The sequence below is a fragment of the Thermobia domestica genome, chromosome 6, assembly GCF_964235325.1.
Source record: "Thermobia domestica chromosome 6, izTheDome1.hap1.1, whole genome shotgun sequence".
In the NCBI taxonomy this organism is placed as follows: Eukaryota; Metazoa; Arthropoda; class Insecta; order Zygentoma; family Lepismatidae; genus Thermobia; species Thermobia domestica.
Genome location: NC_137459.1, coordinates 258,642,974 through 258,664,745, shown reverse-complemented (window position 1 = coordinate 258,664,745; position 21,772 = coordinate 258,642,974). Strand labels below are relative to the sequence as shown.

The 21,772-nt window shown below is 35.5% G+C and overlaps 1 protein-coding gene across 1 annotated transcript; it reads left to right on the top strand.

The window, feature by feature from the left end:
* The first annotated feature begins 843 nt into the window (after positions 1-843).
* On the top strand, positions 844-1,473 carry LOC145687513 (zinc finger MYM-type protein 1-like). The gene has a single exon (XM_081760980.1). The coding sequence runs from the start codon at positions 844-846 to the stop codon at positions 1,471-1,473; it is 630 nt and encodes a 209-aa protein (XP_081617106.1).
* Positions 1,474-21,772: the final 20,299 nt, after the last annotated feature.

Sequence of the window (21,772 nt, the reverse complement as noted above, 5' to 3'; positions counted from 1 at the left end):
CAAGATATGTCAAAACACGACCAATTAAGCTTCATTTTTTGATACGTCCTAATAAAGAAAGATGTAAACGACAGCCCCGTAGAAGTCATTACACATGAAAGTTTCTGGGGATTTTCTAGGGTATTGGAAGGAAGTGCACAAAGATTAGTAAGTAGAATTTTACAATTCGTTGAAGAAAAGGGAATTTCAATAAGACTGTGCAGGCGACAGGGCTACGACAGGGCGAAAGTGATGAGCGGAATATATTCGGGAGTGCAAGAGCGCATCAAGAGACTTGAGCCTTCAACCAGTTATGTACATTGTGCTACTCACAACTTGAATCTAGTGCTAAAAGATGCAGCTAAAATTCCGCAGATAACGCCCATTCTTGAAAAACTTTTTATATTTTTTAATTCCAGTATTAAAAGATGGCAACTTCTAGAAACTAATAATAAAGTCACTCTTAAAAGACTATGCCCATCAAGGTGAGGTTCAGCTTACGACGCGTTATTAGCTGTCCGTTTACGTTATGGATAAATTCTGAAGGCTTTAAGCAACATAATTATGACATCAAACAAATTAGAGGAACGCGACAATGCAATTTCCTCAAGAAAACAATTGGAATCCTACGAATTAGTAGTTCAAGTGGTAGTACAACATACAGTTTTAGAAACGACGACCATCGTATCGAAAAAAATTGCAGTTACCAAATGAAGATCTACAAGCTGTAACAAAATTACTGGGTGAGGCACTTATTTCACTTAAAGAATTAAGGAATTCTTTTGACAAAGTGAAGAAAGAGTCCGAAGAAATGGCACAAGTGTGGGAGATCGAATGTCATTTTACATGTAAATGACAAAGTAGATGAAGAAAAAGTTTTTTGACGAATTACGTGAGGATGAAAGACTAAGTAATTCAGGAGAATATTTCAGAATTAATGTTTTCTATGATTATTTGGATACTGCATTGAGTCAATTACAGACAAGGTTTGAAAACATGATGAACATCACTGAAAAATTTGAGTGTTTGCAACCCAGTGTTCTCGTGAACAGTAGTGACAAGGTATTACTGGCGGAAAAACTTGTAGTGAGCTATTCGAATGATATTTTTTCAGAATTCCCTTATCAGTTATTTATGTCCCGTAGTGAACTTCGAAATGATATCAAATGCTTAAAAGTGGGAACAGTGAAAGATTTTGCGGAATTAGTCCTTATTAAAAATCATGTAATCATTTCTGGTATCCCTGAGGTCTCTGTGGCGTTGAAATTGTTTTTAACTCTTCCTGTGACAGTGGCTTCAGCAGAACGATCTTTTCCAAAAATAAAATTAATTAAGAACCATGTGCGCAGTTCGATGATGCAGGAACGTTTATCATCTCTTAGTATAAGCATCGAAGTTGAAAGAGCACCCAAGTTAAATCTGAATTCTTTAGCGAAAGATTTGCTCGCAAGAATGCTGCACGAAAAAGACGTTTCAAAGTTCAAGATTAATTGAAGTAGAAAGTGAATGTATTATTATTATTATTATTATTATTATTATTATTATTATTATTATTATTATTATTATTATTATTATTATTATGTATATTTCGAAAAAACTAAACATGTATATTACAGTCGTTTCAACACAGTTTTCCGTTTCATGGTCCATAGACCTCAAAACCATGGTCAGTTAAAACTGTTACACACTAAATTTGTTATAAATCACTTGAAATCCAGCCTGATGAAAAGCCCGGATAACGAGCGAAAAATCACTCGAAAAATTATCCAAGTAATTATATTTTCCATTCGCCACCCACTCTCTCCTTAGTTGTCAAACGGGTTGAATAACATGACTTACACTCAAACCAATAATATCTTTACCCTGTACAAATTTTATAATCTACCTCCCCTTGTAGGTTTGGCAGAAAGGCATTTTTGTTAGTGTCGCCATAACTATCGGCTTTACAACTAGGGCCCCTTCTCTATACTTTGCGGGGGGCCCGCAAAAATGTGCTACGCCATTGAAATGTACGGATCCTCTTTGACATATTTTGCTGAAACATTTCATTAAATTTAAGTCTCGTTCTTCTATAGATTATGATTGAATTTCATATAAAAGTTTCATCGTGCAATATAAAGTAGAATACGTTTTTTTAATTAAGGAGAACGTTAACAGCATGAAAATGGACATTTCTCTCTGTTAGTGAAATGCTATCATCTCAGCTGATAGAAATTTAGCGGAGACTGTAACGTCTTGTTCGAAAATGATGTGTTAAAGTTTAAAGTTCATTGATAAATGTAGTACTCGAGCTGGTAATGTATCAATAGATTGAACATAGTTCATGTAAATAAACTAATTCATTAAAAAACAGTAAGATTGACTAGTATTTACGTGTTTCAAGACTTGAAAAAGAAGAATATATGGAACAGTAATAGATTTTATGACAATGTAGTTGCTGAATATAACACATTTGAATGTAGAGTTTGTATCTTGTTGACTTGTATATTTACAAATAAAATCAATCGATATTGCTAGTACAACCTGATAATGATCTCAGTAGAATTATGATAAAATGTCATCAAAGTTATGAATAATTAAAAATTAGTTCATATCAGTAGAATTATAATAAAATGTTGTCAATATTGGGAATAATAAAAAGATTCATATCAGTAGACGCATTTCGTAAATCTCGGGCGGTATAACTAAAAATAGGACATAAGTACGGCACTATAAAACATCATCGGAATCGGATAAAGGTTAGACATCATTTTTGACTGAAAAAAGAAAGTTTTCATTTATCTAGAAAGAAATGCAATATACTCTACTTTACTGTATACTCTGGACGTTGTTTGAGTGCATGAATATTGATTGACTACATCAGATACATATACTGTTGTCTAAGTGTTTGCATATTCATATCTATGTACTGTTTTATCCTATGTCAATATATGTAGCGATACTTTAGAGTATAGAAAGAGAGTTTTTACTTACCTAGTATGCCAATATACTTAATTGAGTAATACATACGACACTCTACAGGGAAATTTGCGTAATGATTTGAGCGGGAAGTGTAAACTTGAATTTTCTATATTTTTAACTTGAAATTTCTCATTCAATTGTATATATTTATAGTAACACAAAGAAATGATAATGAAATTACATGCTGTAAAAAGTTAAAAATTATAAAAAAAACATTTCCTACGAAAAGTTCTAACAAAATTAATGTTTTCTTCTCTCAACAATATATAATATAATGTATATGTAACGGATCGTTCGTCTATTTCAGCATCGTGATATGATAAAAAAATTTATACAGTTCATCAAACGTTACAGTTCGCGGCATAATTCATGTATTATAACACAACACTTCGTATTCTTACATAATACACTCATGTTCAGTTGAAATACTACGATTTCGACAACACGCATAACATAGCAAAGTTAACATAGCATGGATACACATCTTTATCTTTGTTTGAAAACATTTGAACTATATCAGAAATATAATTATTGGAAAACGAAACACATTCGTAAGATAAATTAAATCTATTTAAAAGAGTTTTGTACTTTTTATAAGGATTGTTCAATGAATTTAAATGTTTCTTTAAATAAAGTTCAAACATTATGTCACGAGTTTTCTTCTTAATTAGAAATTCCACACAATATGTTTTAATGTATTGTTAAATATTAACAGGCATGTGTTCGTTTATATCTTTTTTAAGTAACGTTCACGCTGAACAATGGAGAGAATCATTCAGTTTATAATTCTCAAAAAGTTTTTACCAATCCATTTATTTTCAAGCAATTACACCTGCATTTCACTTGGTTTATTGCGTATTAGGACGCATTTTTTCAAATCGAATTTTATAACCATATGTATAATGTCTTCTAAACGATTCAATTACTTTATCATTACGATATAATAGTTTCACTTCATTTGAATAACATGAATGTTTTAAAATTAGTTTCTTTCGGTTTTCACTTTTAATACCTATTTCTCTCGGCGAAATGTACTCGCAAGTAAATAATCGTCTATTATTCATCTTCACAAATACTGTAATATATAAGTAATGTTCCTACAAAGATACAACCGAGTGCACATGTGTACAAACTTTCAACGAATGCACTTGGTCAGTGTAATATATGTTTGCATATATGTATAACAATTCTATAAACATAGATAAAATTATTTACTTAATTCGTACACGTTCCGTGTAGAAAATCTATATGTGAAATTTTTTTCTTGGGAAATCACAACCGGATATTAACAAATGAAGTATAAAAGTATTATACTGCAAACGAATGTGATTCTTCTTGATTTTAATATTATTTGATTCCTTATATATTTTCATAATTTTCTTCCACATATATTCTTGTGATAAAAAGTTTCCAATTTCAATACATTCCTGCTTTTGAACATACACGTGTGAATAGTGTCATTTTTGAAGTAATAGAAGTAAGCTCTGCATAGTAAGCCTTTGTTTGGTATCCACTTAATTATAGCTAATTTAATACTATTAATGTCAATACCTGATTTCTCACATGCACAATTCATAATTTTTCTAATGCACGAAACATGTCTTCAAAGAAGAAAGTATTCTCAACAACTGACATGAAGTATCAAAACAGTGTTTCTTGTTTCTACAAGTGTCACGCTGTAGCGGACAATCATGGATTTCATGTTGTGAAACAGTGTGTTTTCTTCCTGCAAGTGTCGCACTCTAGCGGGCAAACATGTATTTCAAGTTATGATACTGTGGTAATCAGTTGCACATTTTGAGTTTTCTTTGCAAGAATGTATTACACGTAAGCTTTTTAATATTACTCTTGTTCATGTTTGAATATTTTCTTAAAAGGAAATAAGACATTATGAAAAATTAAAATAATGCATACATATAAAACAAAACTAAACATCAAGAAATATATGTAAATGCAAAAGAAAATAATTATGCATATACTTTGTAACATTTAACATATTTAAAAATATTTTTGTAAAGATGTTCAATATTTCTATGAATGTTAAGAAATTAAAAAAACACATTTATTTAAAAAGTTTATTTCTTTAGTTTTATCCGTAAAATCATATAGTAAAAAAGGATTTTAATTATTGTGTTTCAATTACAAAAATCAATATCATTTATAAAGAAAAGTTAAAATTACAGCATTCAAAATGCAATAGTTAATGTCTTTGATCTTTCATGTTTCCACCAAAAACATAATAGTTGTACATTTTTCTTAAGTATTATATTTTGTTCATGAAAAGTACAATATTCATTCGTAACATTACCAAATAATTCATTTAATGGTGGACGTTGTACCGTTTCAAAGTCAATAAGATTATCTAATGCAAAAATCTTTTTAATCCAAAGTGATTTTTCTGCACCTTTGCAGTAAGAGGTTCCATCTTGTTTACAAAGTTGATATAAAAGGTTATGTATGTGTGATACAGTACAACCGCATTTATCATTCCAACTTAGTCCGTGTAAGTTTAATGTTAACCAATCAATTTGTTTTTGACAATATAACGGAAGTAAATTGTATCCTATTGGTGAAATTCTCCATATGTTTACATTTCATATCACGATTGTCAACATCAAACCGTGCATGTCTTTATTATCCCACCTCCTCCTCTCTTTCGTATACAATTACAACTTTTCTTTAAAACCATCAATGACTAACAGACGCGATTCGGGATATTTTCACTCAAAATGGAGGACAAAGAAAGCCACATTCTTTCTTTTGTATATAATTACAATTTTCTTAAAAGCATTGACTGCAAACACATGCTTTCACACAATTTTCTTAAAAGAAATCACATGCTTTCATTTTCTATATATAATCACACTAAAGCAGTATATACGGGTTCTCCCACCCAATAATCTTTCACTATTCCTTTGTTTATACACCGTAAAAGAACATCATATGTCTTTTACTATACCATTAACAATAGGTTTATAGTACCATATTCTTTAGCAATAATCTTTACCAACTTAAGAACAACATTCTACTTTTATAACCATGTCATTAAAAAGAGGGGGAAGTATTCTCCATAAGACAGTGTATGGGGACATCCTCAATCATGTACTACTGTGCTCCTGCAATCAATTTCATTCTTTTACGACAAGAGTGATTTTTGTATATACGTATTATAAGATAATATAGTAAAAATTTATTATTTTATAGTATTTTGCTGTATGGAGTTTAAACATCAAACTCCTTGCGTACATCACTGCTTCTAACCATGGTGCAAAATAACTTTAATATTACATTTTAAAATTATTGTAATAATGCTCTTTTACTTTTATTTTACTGTGCAAAACTTCAAAGCAAAACAAAAACGTGTCTGGACACGGTTTTTAAATTTAACTTCCCACGTTTATGCTCCGAGGCTAAAGGAGATGGTAATGAAAGAAATGTTGCAACGAAGAAAGTGGGAGAAACAGGAGAACTTCGAGAAGAACATCCAGTACAAAATTCTACTTGGCAGGAGCTGAAACGAGCCCTGGACCCCACTCACTAGAGATGTCTGGATACGAGCAATAAAATACTAAGTAGGTATACTAAACTAATTAATTTCGTAAAGGAAAAAAGAAAACAGAAAAGAAAATTGTTCGATCCTTCGGGCAATAAAACAATCCATTCTTAAATTGCTTAGTTTTCGCGTTTCTGAAGTCTGGCGATATTGTATTTTACGAGGGTCACTTAACTCCAAGTGGCAACATAGTTGTGAAATGGAATGTAGTGAATCACTCACCTGAAGAAACTTCGATGTGGTCTCCACCAGCCTGTTGAACCCTTCGCCAGATGTCTGGTAACCGTTCAATAACGGTCAAAACCGCAATTTGTGAGAGGATGTTGATAGTGCGTCCTGGGAATGTCTCTGAAAAGTTTGCCCCTGAGAGGTACTTTCGTTTTGGGTAAAAATCAAAATCTAAGGGGCTCATATCCGGGGAGTATGGCGGGTGCTCCAGTTCTTCCCAACCCCTTAGTCGTAACGGAGTGGGTGAAAGGACTGGAAACAAACATATAAACTTTTCTGTGGGGACAGAAAAGTTTATACGCGTAAATCTAGTATTTTAATATATAGATAATGACTGGAATAGTCTTATTTTCGAGTGCTATTTTTTAATATTCGCAATATTGAAATTTTTGAACTTATATTTTTCACGCGTTTGAGGAAAAAAGATACGATTACTAGTAAAACTAACCTAATACAAATATTTTTATTGTTTCAATTTTTCCAATTTTTCAAGAAAGAAATCGAAAAAATGTTTTTTAATAATATGTTCAAAATTTCCGGAAATCTTACAACACTAGTTCAGACGCACTTGTACTTTGCCCAGCATTAAACTCTGGTGTTGTTTCCGACGCAGTTCGCTACCAGTCCTGTTTTACCAGTCTGCCCAGCCTACGACGTCGGACAAATTATGTGGGGGGCGCCCAACCCCTCGACGTTTGGACGTCGTTTCCCCTTAGTTTCGCCACTTGTTGAAGACACTCACCACAACACTCCTCGAACACCTGACAAGTCCTGCAGTTTCCGAAATTCTCGTGCCGATTGTTTTTTCAAAATAATATTAAAAGTTATAGAAAGATTTTCGAGATATTCGAGTCGAGTCGAGATTTTTAGGAGCTGTCTCGACTCGAAAATTCGAGTCGAGAAATACGTTTGTCTCGACTCGTCTCGAATTTTACAAAGTGTGTCTCGACTCGTGCGTATCCTTAGTTCTTGTTGAGTGTCAATCTATATACATGTCACATTACATGTTTCTTCGTTAATTTCATCAAAGAATTCACACTACTAGAAAAAGCACATGCTCATACCAAACTAAGGAGTGTATCGAAAAGTAGTTAGCAATATTGCACATGTCAGGAAAGTCAGAAGAAAAGATAAAAAGTGAAGCAAGCCCACATTTTTATTAATAGAGAACCTCTATGTATCTACATGACAAAGAAAATACAACTTACACGTCCCGTCGTACATATGAACGTAGTTTCTGTTTAATTCCAGCCATTAACCGTTGCACAATCTCGACGGTGCATTTGCTCGATGCTGCAGCCCAGTTTCTCTTGAAGTCCGCCATGTTGCGCACTGGTTTATCATTTTTTCGAAAGTTGCGTTTGACAATTGCCCAATATCTTTCGATTGGACGGAGTTGTGGCCAATTTGGTGGATTCATGTGTTTCCCTACAAACTCGATGTTCTGTTCATTGAGCCACCGTACTGTCGTATTAGCATAGTGTGCTGTTGCTAAGTCAGGCCAAAACAAGGGGAAGATTGCATGCCTTTTATACAATGGCAGCAGTCTTTTTTGTAGACATTCCTTTCGGTACACTTCTGCGTTTATGGTGGATTCTGTATAAAAAATACCGGAGCGCAAACCACAGGAGCAGATTGCCTGCCCTACCAGTACTTTTTTACCAAATTTTTCCACGTCAACGTACCTCTGTGCAGCACATACACCCCCGGCATTGTGTGCAGTATAATATTGTGGTCCCGGAAGAGTTTTTGAGTCCTCTTTTACGTACGTCTCATCGTCCATCAACACACATCGCTCTGGTGACTTTACGATGTTGTCATACAGCTTGCGAGCTCTTGTTTGTGCCGTGCCGTTTGTCTCTGCTTTGGTGTTTGTTTCGCACGTTTTTGCTTCTTATAGGTCTTCAAATTATGTCTGGCCTTGATACGCTGAATCATTCCTATAGACGTTCTCGCTTTGGTAGCCAAATCCCGCACAGACATTGATGGATTTTAGTGTATCAACCCAAAACTTTGCGGTCGAGTCCAGGGTTTCTGGGACCCTTTTTTCGTCCGGATCTCGGCATATCTTTAAAGCTGTGATGTTCACCGAATTTCTCAGTGACCGATTTCACAGTTATATGATGAACCCCACACTTTTTCCTATCTGATTGTATGTTATGCCTTTGACGGCGACCCAATTGTGCAGGATTTTTCACTTCACTTCCCGTTTCACACGCGACATTTCCGATTCAACTCGGAACACAGCAACAAGCACGCAGCTATCCGTTTACAAGACATCAACTGAACAGGTGCTTCCAGGTTTTGCCGTCTATGCCGCCTCGCTAGTGCACACAGAGGCCCCCAATGTTGCTAACTACTTTTCGATACACTCCTTATTACGTTACTTCCTTCTCTGAACAAAGTGGCTATGCATGGATCGCAAGAGTTACGTCTTCCTCGTTAACTTTATGCAAGGTTCATTATACTACAAAAACCAAACATTCTGTTTTCTGTTTCTCTGCAGTAAGGCCTGCTATACATTATAGGATAGATCCTAGGAAATCTCTTACGATTTGTCCTAGAGTCAAAATCTTAACGTGTATGGCATCAGATCTCATGTCATTTTCTGTGTTCTAAACGATCCTATGAGATTTCTCTTGTTTAGAGCACGTTCTATTTCGGAAAGAAAATTCGTAAGATTTCGATTTAAGCGACATCAGGTGAGAGAAAGTGAAAACAAACCAAGTGAAAACATAACTGATGAGGTATCTTCTGATCGTGCAGGTTTACTTTAGGTGTACCGCTCGAAATAATTGTTGAAAAATTATAATTTGTCACTGTTTCCTAAATGATTTGCGTTGACCGACATGAAAATATCTTACATAGCATAGATAAAATCCTTCAAGGAGACCATGAAAAGCAATTGTTGATAAACTACAATTCTTTTACGATTTGCGTGCAAATACGGGGGCCGGATATATAGTATAAAAACTATAGTTCAAGAAACGCAAACCAAGTTGTGTTAGGTGGTTTCTGGAAAGTACGAATGCTATCTAACCGAGTTATTGCAGGGCGAAGCGGGGGCCGGAGCGTCAGCGAGGGGGTGCGAGCGAAGGAAGCAGGCACGTCAGTGAATGTGGTGAAAACGAGTGGGTTTGGGCAATGATACGAGTTTGAGTAGCATTTGTCATGGTATCGTGGTAGTAGCGCTCCACTTGTAAACATAAATTATAGCTTCTGTAAACTATGCCGAAATACACCGGTGGTGGAAATTAGTATCACCGGTCGTCTTTCATATGCACTCACTTAGGTAAATGTTTAGCAGAAGGGGTCCAGAAGTAGGCAACACATACAAAATTTACAGGAGAAATGGAAGATGCAAGTACTTAGACCTAACACAACCTAACCAAATCTAACCTAATGAAATTAACTAACTTAAACTAACCTAATATTAATAGAAGTAGGCGAATTTCTATCGCTTTTTGAAAATTGTGCTGGACCCATATACCAATATAATCTAACGTAACATAACCGTAACTAACCTGAACCAACCTACACTAAACAAATGTGAATAGAAACTACCGAAATAGTAACATTTCTTAGAAAAATTAGCTGGACTTTTTCTGCTAAACATTGTCTCTCACCTATTTTATCCGTCGTTAAAACATTTATAATGATTTTACACTAGTAACCCTACAGCTGTAAACATAAAATACAGGTGTATTATTTTGTATTTAATTATGTTGCTTGCAAAAAAAAAAATGTTATTTATAAATATGTCTTTTCATGTAAAGTATTAAATTTTACTTGTAAATTTCTAAAATGTGGTGCGCCAAAAGTTTACCAGCACCCTTCTGACTTTTATGCTTTTTCCTTTTTTCTTTACTTTTTTTTTTTTTGAGATATATCCAATTTAACAATAAATGTCAGTAGGATGTGCAGTGTGGTTAGCATAATAATTCTTCAACTTTGTACTTTTATGAAATAGAACTACAGTTGATAAACGTCATTCGATCAGACAGGAAAACTCTTCACGTGTATGGCACAAAAGGGTAGGATTTCCTACAAGATATGTCATAACATTTTTCCGAAGATAAATCCTACGATATTTCCTAGGATTGATCTCGTAGTGTATAGCCCGCCTAAGTGGCTGTACATGTCTAAAAATTCTTCGTTAAGTTCATAAAAAGGTTCATACTACTACAAGAAAACATGTGCATACTAAATTACTATGACACATCCTTCTCTAAAACAACTTGGATATGCATGTATCAATATTTGTGATTTCTTCGTAAAATTCATTAAAGGTTCACACTACCAGGGGCGATCGGGGCGATCGCCCCCCAGAAGAGGAAACTTTCTTTATATATATATATATATATATATATATATATATATATATATATATATATATATATATATATATATATATATATAAACCATCCCAAAGTTTGGAGCCCTTAAAAGTAGCAGTATGGCAACCCACCACCCCCCAGAGGTCGGTCCTGGATCCGCCCCTTGTCTCAATGGATGTGCTTACTTGTGTCTCTAGCACACGTGCTGCCGTGTCGTGACAAAACGCTGTAACTTTGGCGGAGAAGTTTTGCGAAAATGAGCCGTAAAGTTTTCATCCGAAAATGTGATCTGTATCGTGTAGAACCAGTGTAACAAGGCAATAATGGTCAACCAATCAATTTTCACCAAATTTAATCACACAACATGCATTTACGTAACATTACATGTAACCACGTGTTTCCAAAGTCAAGATACACTTGTTCTACACGATACAGATCACATTTTCTGATGAAAACTTTACGGCTCTTTTTCGCAAAACTGCTCCGCCAAAGTTACAGCGTTTTGTCACGATACGGCAGCGTGGATACACGTGTAGTAATATAGATGTTTTATTTATTAATTTCATAACAAATATTCATGGTACTACAAAGAGTTACATCCGTATACACAACTATAATGTTAACTCTTTCTCTGAAAGAAATAGATATACATGTAATGCTTTCTTCGCTAATTTATATCATGTTCATATTACTACTTTATATGTATATTACCATCTTATGTTACTTTTTGCTGTAAAATCAATGGGTACACACACAATACTATTGATTTTCTTAGTCACAAGGTTCATACTGTTCAGAAGACGTAAATACGTTTGTTGCAAACTTTGTTACTAGCCTATTTCTCTAAAATAAATGTACACTCATGTCCAAAATTATTGTCGCATATCTATAAATGTCTTCTTGTAAGATATAATTTCGTAATGATTTTGCTGGGTAATTTTAATACTGATACTATGTGTATAATCGGGAAATGTATATTTGTGGCCAATTTCAAAGGACAAGAATTATGAATACAAAAATTATAATGATTAAAATAAAGTGCTGCTAAATGGGCAAGAAAATTTTATTTTCATTTTATTGTTCTTATTTACTGCTCTTTGGACATGAAATTTGCCACTGAAAGAAAGAAAAAAAATATCCTATTCTTATCTCTTAATCTTCCAAGTATGAATATCAATTCCGTATAATTAGCGATAACAACTAACAGCTCTCTAAATATTCATAATTTCCCATCTACGTCCTTACAATAGTACTTGCTCGTAATATCTAGGGTATTTGGCTCATATCAAAGAATATTAAATGAAATTTCGAGAAATTAAATAGGAGATTAATCGTTTATTTACAAATAGAATACTCTAATTAAAAGGTAGGGTACTAACTTTAATTCAGGACGCCACTCCGCATTATATGCACTCTATCTTCCTTCTTACCCTTCCCCAATAACTAATGGAGAAAGGAAGCATTTTAATCTAAACTCTAGAAATCCTAATTTCCTTATTAATAAAATTACTCTCTATTATAGCAGGGACGTGTGGAAAATACGGTTTGCAGAATTCAGTTACTCCTGGACCGTACTCCTTGCTTTTAAAGACGGGACCTCGACTCAAAGGTCACTGTCTGGCCTAAACCTGTCTCTGGGACTCCAAGTTAAGTCTACAAAGGGATTCTATCTAGCTTAAACATTTAATTATATAGGATAGGTTGGTATTAGGGATAGGATGTCAGCCTCTACTCACGGCTCTATCTAAATTTCCTTACACTCAAGGAAATAAAGGAATTTGGTTAAATACTCACTCTAACACTCTCTTAAATGAAAGTTGCAGTGAGAAAATCTCTAATCTCTTACAGCACCTAAATATGATATAATTACACAAGTAAGGGGACGAACCCAAACGCATTTCGATTTTTATTAAATGTTCCTCCACCACTAGGACGGAACCAAAACCTCGAGTCTATACGTGCGTCACTCACCTCCGCCATAGACCCTTAGGAAGCTTAAATACTCCCATTCTAAACAAGCAATAGTAATCCAATAGCCTATGTTATAGGCGTAGGATTAAGCATCTAAAATAACAACTTATTTCCTAACTCCCTATCATTTGTATATCCTATCTCATGGCCAAAGCTCAATTGCTTAAGCGGGCTTCTGTAATGTAGTAGAATCACTATTCTGGCTACATACAGTAACTAACTAGAGGGGACTCTCTCCAACTGCACTATTCACTTCCAGTGCAGCGGACTGGCTGGCCAAGATCCTACATTCAGGAATCCTCAAAACGCACAGCCCCGAAGATAGGGGAGGCAGCCTTTTTATACGTTTTGGCCTGCTAAAAAAATAGCAACAAAAAATTCTTTAGAAGTTTTTTTAGCGCCAACTTCTCAAATGGAAAATTCCCAGTAAGGGAGACTGAAATACAATGGATTTAGCAGCTAGCCTCCTCGACAGGCTTCTAAAAGAAAAAGTTAGCATGGAAAAAATCAACGAATAGCACTAGCTAAACTGTAAATAATAATATGGTTAATTCTTAAATAATAGGGGATAATGCTCTAATATATATACATAAATATACAACATAAATTGATTAAATATTTCCTTACACTAATAATAATAAAATAAATGAATAGATATATACCAATAAATTAATATATTCCAGGCCTGGATTTCTAACTTATAAATAAACACAATTATTAAATAGAGCAATATTTAAATTATATAATTTATATTTGAACCTAAAATCAGCAAGGTCGCAAGACGTACCTTGCACCACACACATGTCTTTGCCGATTATACACATAGTAACATTATAAGAAATACCGGGCGAATTCATTAGCATATTATCTTCCTAGAATAACATATTTATAGACATGCGACAATAATTTTGGACATAAGTGTACATACTGGTAACAATATGGGTGTTTAATTATTTAATTCGCTAACAACATCTTATAGCAATACAAAAAGTGCAAATAATATATAAAAGCATGCTTTACTACAGCGCAACGAATTTTTCGCTGCTAGATTACAATTTTTTCCACTGTGAGCTGGTGCGTTTCTGTGATTTTGTAATGATTCTTATAACACATATTTGTTTTTTGAATACATTCTGAAATTTTGGAGAAGATCTCCAGAAGGTAATTCCGTATTTAATATGAGAAAAGAATGTGGCATATTATATAGGCAAAATTGATTGTAGATTTAGTATTGGGACTGGAGAATGTATAATGTACATAGTCTGAGTTAACTTTTTGCTTAGTTTGTCCACGTGTTCTTGCCACGAAAATTTATGATCTAGATACCTAAAAATTTTACGGTATTAGTAAATGTACGCACTTCATGATTCATGGATATCTGCGGTAGTTGGTGTGATGTTATGTGAGGTAAATGGTAGTAGAAACAGTTCGTTTTATCTGCATTTAGTTTTAATTTATTTGCAGAAAACCAATGCGTAACTTAGAATGTAAGATCAATGGCTCCTTGTAAGTAATTTCTGACTGTTTCAATTACAATTACTGTTGTATCATCAGCAAAAAGGAGCAGATTATCCTTTCCTATATTTAAGAATAAATCGTTAAGATGCAGAAGAAATAGTATAGCTCCTAGAACTGACCTTTATTGAACACCTTTTCTATTTATTTGTTCATTTGAGTTTAACCTGCTCAGAGTTTTAGTTGTTTCGTCCATGTGGAGAATTTATACGATTTGTATAAGTATGATTTGAACCACTCTAAAGCAATACTCCTAATACAGCATTTTTCTAATTTATCAAAAAGTATATCATGATCTACACAATCAAAAGCTTTTAAAAGATACAGGATTATCGACAATATCTGATCGACAGATGTTATAGCTACCTTGATTTGTTCATATATGGCAGTAATTGTGTATTTTCCCTTTATGAAGCCGTGTCAGGTTTCCGAGATTTTAAGTCATGTTCACTAATGAAAATTACCAGACGCTTACATACTAGTTTTGAAAAAATAGTAGAAAGTGAAATGGGACGGTAATTTATTTCTTTTGAAAAAAAAAACACATAAAAACACATTAAATAAGTGCAGTCTTGTTCAGCAGTGTGTTTATTTTTCTGATTTTATTCGCAAGACGTTGACTATGATTGTGTGTCAGTTATTTCTTTTCTACATCCTTTTTTGAACAAGGGTTTGACTATTGAGAGTTTTAATGCATCAGGGAAGATTCCTTCAGAAAATGACTCATTAATCATGTCCGCTAATGCAGGCGCAATAATATGAATACAATTCTTCAAAAGAAACTGTGGAATATCATCAATCCCTGCAGAACTTTTATTATGAAATTTAAGTTCATTTTCTGAATTGCAATAAAAAAATTCAGTAGACCTGGTCATTCTGAACAGCTGTAAGAGAGAGAAAAAGAGAACAAACATTTTGAAATGACTATTCATATTTTAGACAATTTGAAAGTTGTGTGAAGGCATACAGCAGATTCCGAGTGATTCAAAGTGATACTTCTGTGGTGATATAGTGTACTTGACTTGTGTAGTGTTCTTCACTTTTTATCTTTTCCGTGTGTTGTGCATTAGTGCAAGGTTCTTTTTTTTCTCTCTCTCTCTTTTGTCGCTGTCTAGCATGGCAGCCTCATCAGACGGACACGTGCTTCGATCCACTAATATGGATACTTCTCCGCCTACTAATTCTTCCAATTCCCATGTACCAAATGTGCCCTATGCACATACTAACAATAATACTTCTAAAGATCACCATCTTGGACCTTATGCCGTCTACGTTTCCTCCACTTCTGCTTTGAGCAAACAGCATCCTATGAAACTAGGTAGACTCTTATACAATCATAACCTAACAGATGTAACTGATATTCGTAATCTTGGCCCGCAAAGCTTAAATGTCTTTTTTTCGTACTGGCAAAGAGGCCAACGAATACCTTCAACATCCTTTATTGATGGCACATAATTGGTGTGCTTACGTTCCGAAATATGCAGTTTCTTATCAGGGCATTTTACGAGGAGTCGACCCGTCCTTAACGGACGATGAACTCATCACTGCGTTGAGATGTAGCGCTCCAATTTTACATGTTCGCCGCATGTTTCGTAAACGTTCTTCCTCTGATGATTCTTCTGTTCCCCCTACACCTGACTCTTCTTTACCTCCAACCTCCCACTCTCGCCCTTCTGTTACGGATTCGACATCCTCTTCCATTCCCACCGGAACAATCGTAGTTACTTTCGATGCCAATACTCGATGCCCCCTCCCATTGCACTCTTTTCTATTTTCACCTTCCAGTTGAAACATATATCCCTCGACTAAAGCAATGTATTAACTGCCTATTTTACAACCATTTTAAGCAGGCCTGCCGCGGTAAACAATCTTGTGTCACGTGCGGCCTACCCGGCCACTCTTCTTCCTCCTGCTCTGCACCTCCCAAGTGCAAGCACTGTGCTGGTGACCACGTGGCTAAGTCCCTCAGTGTCCTGAACGCCTCATACAAATTCAAATTAATACCCTGATGGCTACAGAACATCTATACCGATACTAAACGACGCTATTTGACTACGACCCCTGCTCAACCCCTCCTTAAAGGGAGATCAACCTCCCCATTCTACTTCGTCCTCTCTCGCCACTTCTATCTTTACTCCGCCCTCTATCCCTACCTCTGCTTCCTTTTCATATTCAGCTGCTATCTCTCGGCCTTCCACTTCTCATTCTCCTTCCTCTCCTTTCGGTGTTAGAAAAAAGCACTCTCTTAGTCCTCACTCTTCGCCTTCTATTTCTGCTCAGCCCCACATCTCTTCCAACTGAACGATTCCCTTTAGCATTCTCTCCTCTTCCCAGCACCGTCACAGCTTTTCAGAAACCGTCACATGCGGCAGATCATATACCTTCTTTTTCCTCCGCTGTTTCTTTTATCCTTTCTATTTTTTAAAAAATCTCAGCATAAATTTTCTCCTCCCGACTATAAATCTTGCATCACCATACTCAAGCTATTACAATCACATTCACTATAACATCATTTGGTTCACTCTTTTGCAATCTCTTACAATGGAACATGAGGAGTTCTCGCAGTAAAATGTACGCCTTACATCACCTCATATCTTTATTCCACCCGTCTTTTCTCCTACTCCAAGAAACCTGGCTTACAGATTCCTACCTCTTTAACATCTCTTCCTAAGATTGGCTTTATAATGTTCACCTAGATGGTCGAGGAAGACTCTCTCTCGCCATTCATAACACTTTACCTTACGTTCTACACCCTGCTCCCATACAATAACCTGAAGTTTAATGTCAAATGGTCATCGTTCACTCACTCACTCTCGTTACCCTTTATACTCCCCCTCACGTTCAGCTTCCTGATCATCCCTGGCTCTATCTTTTTAATTTCCTTTATCCTACCTAGATTGTATGTGGTGACGTAAATTGTAACCACCCATTCTGGGGGGCTCCCTTTTCCAACCCAACTTGCTCTGCCCTGTATCGCCTACTTCCCACCTTACCCTGTACTCTTCTGAATACCGGCACTCCTACACGTCTTCCCCGTCCCCGCGAACTTCCTACCGCTCCTGATCTTACCTTTTGTTCTCCTGCTTACTCTAGCCACCTCACATGGACTGTTTCTTCCGACCCCTACGCCAGTGATCACTTCCCCATCATTTTACGTAACTCTATTTCTCCTCCCTTTCCTTCCTTATCCCCTACAGGTCGTCCATTTTCTACTAACCTCGATTGGTCCCTTTATTCTTCCTGATTTGATCATTTCTCTCCCCTTCTCTCGTCCCGCTATCCTTTACATCTTCACACTGCTTTATGTTCTCACCTTTCCCAGGCAGTATCACACTCCCACCCTGATCCCTCTCACTCAATTCGTTCCTCCATTGTCCATTCTCCTTATCCTAATTGGTGAACTAGAGAATGTCAGTAATGGATTTTCCGACGGCTCAAGCCCTTAAAACATACCTCGCCACTCGCTCCTATTCCAATTTTCTGGTATATCAACAAACCCATGCCACCACGACCAATGTTCTTCAAATAACCCGTCGTAATGCCTGGCGACAATTTTGTTCAACCCTAAGTTATGATTCCTCTTTATCCTCCATTTGGAAATTTTACCGGTCACTTCGTAACGAGACGTGTCGTCTTCCCTCTGGTGGATCTATTTCCTCTCCCTTGCTTCATCAATTCCATTCCCAATTTGCCCCATCCAAGTGCCTCTTCCCCCCTCTCTGGCTTTCTCCTCTTTATTTTCCAGAACCATCAACCTCTATCCATCTTCCTTTCACCATGTCTGAACTCACTCTCATCTTATCCCGTCTACCCAACTCTTCATCTGGCAAAGACGGCATACATTAAGTAGTAGGGACCCCCGTATATTGAGCCGAGTCAGCAAAAATTTTCTCGATTCTGATTGGCTGAGAGAGGTCACGTGACGTTAGGCCCCGCCCACGCGGGAAATTCAAATTTTCAGGTCACGTGGTATGACGTCATGAGTCACCCTGTGGGGAAATCCCTCATTCTCTTTTATGACCGGGATTTTTGAAATTCGTTCCCTTTTACGGGTAAGATGAGTGATTTGATACCTCATTCTGATTGGTTGACAAATGTCACGTGATCTTAGACCCAGGGATATTTGAAATTCGTTCCCTTTTATGGGTAACATGAATGCTTTGGTACCACGATGATGATTGGCTGACAGAGGTCACGTGATCTTAGGTTGTGTGATATTTGAAATTTGTTCCCTTTTATGGGTAAGATGAGTGCTTTGATACCTCATTCTGATTGGTTGACAGCTGTCACGTGATCTTAGGCTCTGGGATTTTTAAAAATTCGTCCCCCTTTTATGGGTAAGATGCGTGCTTTGATACCTGAGGTCACATGATCTTAGACCCTGGGATTTTTGAAATTCAGGTATCCTCTTTGATGTATACTTTGGTACCTCGATTCTGATTGGCTGATAGAAGTCACATGATTTTAGACCCGCCACACGGTGAACAGATTACATGGTATAACGTGGGAAAAACCCCCTCACTCATTTGTTTCCATTTTACGGGTAAGATGATTGCTTTGGTACCACGATGTTGATTGGTTGATAGAAGTCGCATAATCTTACACCCCACTCCAATGCTAGAAATTCAGTGCGCTATGACGGCGATCCACCCTAGACCTGGATTTTAGAATTTTGTTCCCTTTTTTATGGTTATCCTTAAAGTTCCCATGAAGGGTTCAACCTCCTCCTTAAATAACCCTTTTTTGGTATCATGATATTGTACTGAAGTTTACATTAAATATTATCATTTTCTTTGACAGATAAGATGATTACCAGCTTTCTTACCTTGATGGAGATCCTGTCCTTGAATTAGTAGCTTATGTCTCTGGAAGTAACAATGGTGAAAGAGGGGTGTCGCTTGTAGATTTCTTATAACACATTGTTGTGAGTTTAAGCGCTTCATTAATGGAAACAGTGTTGCCAGATTTTTTCTTACCTAAACTGCTCCGATTCTTTTCGAAACGGTTCCGCAGAGTGCAAGAAATTTTAAACTAAAATTTTTTTCGAACTAAAAAATTTGTAACTAAAAAATTTTAAACAAAAATGTTCAAACAAAAAATTTTCGAACTAAAAATTTTGAAACAAAAATTTCAAAAAAAATTTCGAACTAAAAAATTTAAACAAATTTTTCGAAAAAAAATTTTAAACAAAACTTTCAAACTAAATTTTCAAATCAAAAAATTTTCGAACTATTTTTTTTTAAATTTTCGAACCCAAAAAAATTTCGAACAAAAAAATTAAAAATTTTTCGAACGAAAAAATATTTTAAACTAAAAACTTTCGAACTAAATTTTCAAATCAAAATTTTTCGACCCAAAAATTGAAACAAAAAAAATTTGAACTAAACCAATTTTTAAAAACAAGTTTCGAACTAAAGATGTAAATCACATCTAAAAATTTTCAAATCAAACTTTTTATCGAACTAAACTTTTAAAATTTTCGAACTAGAAATTTAAACCAAGTTTAAGAAAAATCCTAAGAAATGTTTCTCCAGGAATCGAACTCAGGTCTTTCAAACCAAAGACGTGTATCCTAACCGCTTAGCTATGAATGAATTCGGTTTTAATCGCACTTGGTGGGTTTCGAACCATGGTTCTTGAAAAGGATACACATATACTTTAAGAAAATAAATCTGACAGTGTAACGCTTCCGTTCATGGATTAAAATAAAATGCTGATAGACTTCTTTGTGTGTAGACATAGAAGTACATATGATTGAAAATGCAAACGTCAGCGGATCGCATTACTTTTGTTTTACTACGAACGTGTCAGCATGATTCATGAAAAAAGCAAACATTGACATTCTCGTATGGAATATGAGGAAAATGAAATGTCGTCACAGTTACGACAAGTAGTGACATGATCCTGGCAGAAGGGAATTGGCATCGGAATTGCGATACTATTGAGAAACGTGAATGACGTCACGATCGATTGTTACACATCGTTTTCGTTCGTGATTCATGACAAAAGCAGCGAGCGTTTTGATTGGTTCGTTGTGATGTCATTTTATAAATTTCCTCGTTTCTGATTGGTTGATGATGACATCGTTTTCGCAGCGACCTAAATAAAAATTTAAATTTCATTTTTCAAATCCTACATCGCTCTCAACTATCGAGTGAGAAGGTCTGTTTTTAAAAAGTGTCTTCATTTAAGAAGCTTTACTGCACCGACTTTTTGTTCATTGAATTTGAGGTAAGTTCAGTGAGATTTTATTTTTCACACAAGATTCCAAAATCATTTTATTTCATATTTGTGGGTGGATCACTAATACACTGTTTTACTTTTAGTACGAAATATTTACGCTATGTGGAATTAGTGGAATGGGAAAAGTGAGAGTACGAATCAGGAACCCCCACACATTAAAACTAAGCAGGAGAAATGATATGGTTTAGCGTCCCTTCAGCGAGCGCCCGTCGGGAATTGAACCATGGCCAAAGATGTGTGCGCTTAGTTTGAAAAGAATACATTACAGAATGTCGAAAACTATGCCTGAGAATAATATTGTTCGATACCCTTTGAAAGCATTAGCGTCCCTTCAGCTTAACGTGATATTCGAGCAATCACCCGGGATTGAACCAAGGCCAGAGGTGTGTACGTCAACCATTTAGCTTAGTTTTGAAAAGAATGTATGATAACGCGTGAGAATATTAAATTTCAGAAAGCTTGAGAGCGATCCGATGTGAAAAGCAAACCCCACCGAGGATTGAACCAGGACCTTCCACATCCGAAGCATGTACGCTAACCGCTTAAATAAAAAAGAGTGCATGAATATTTGGTTAAAAGATTTACGCTATACAGATTTTGTTTTGACAATTACGTATGTGTTACGTTAATGTTCGGTGAATCTCTTCAACTTGCAAACGCATCATTTAAAGGTCGTTGTGAGTAGAAAAAATGCTTACGCGTGCTTTATCACATCTCAGTACTGTTGAAACATTCATTCATTCATGCATTCTTTTTATCACTATAGAATGGTAGGTCAGTTACATGCTGATGCAATGGTCTCGAGTTTGACAGCAATAAAACACACATTTCAGTAACATTATTATTTTTAAAAAAACTTTGATTTCTAGTACACGTGCTTTCATAATGAGATTCTGAACGTCACCGCCAGGAATTAAACTCAGGACCTTTACATGAATTGCTTAGTTAAGAATTTATCATGAATGTTATGATTTCCTGTTTATCA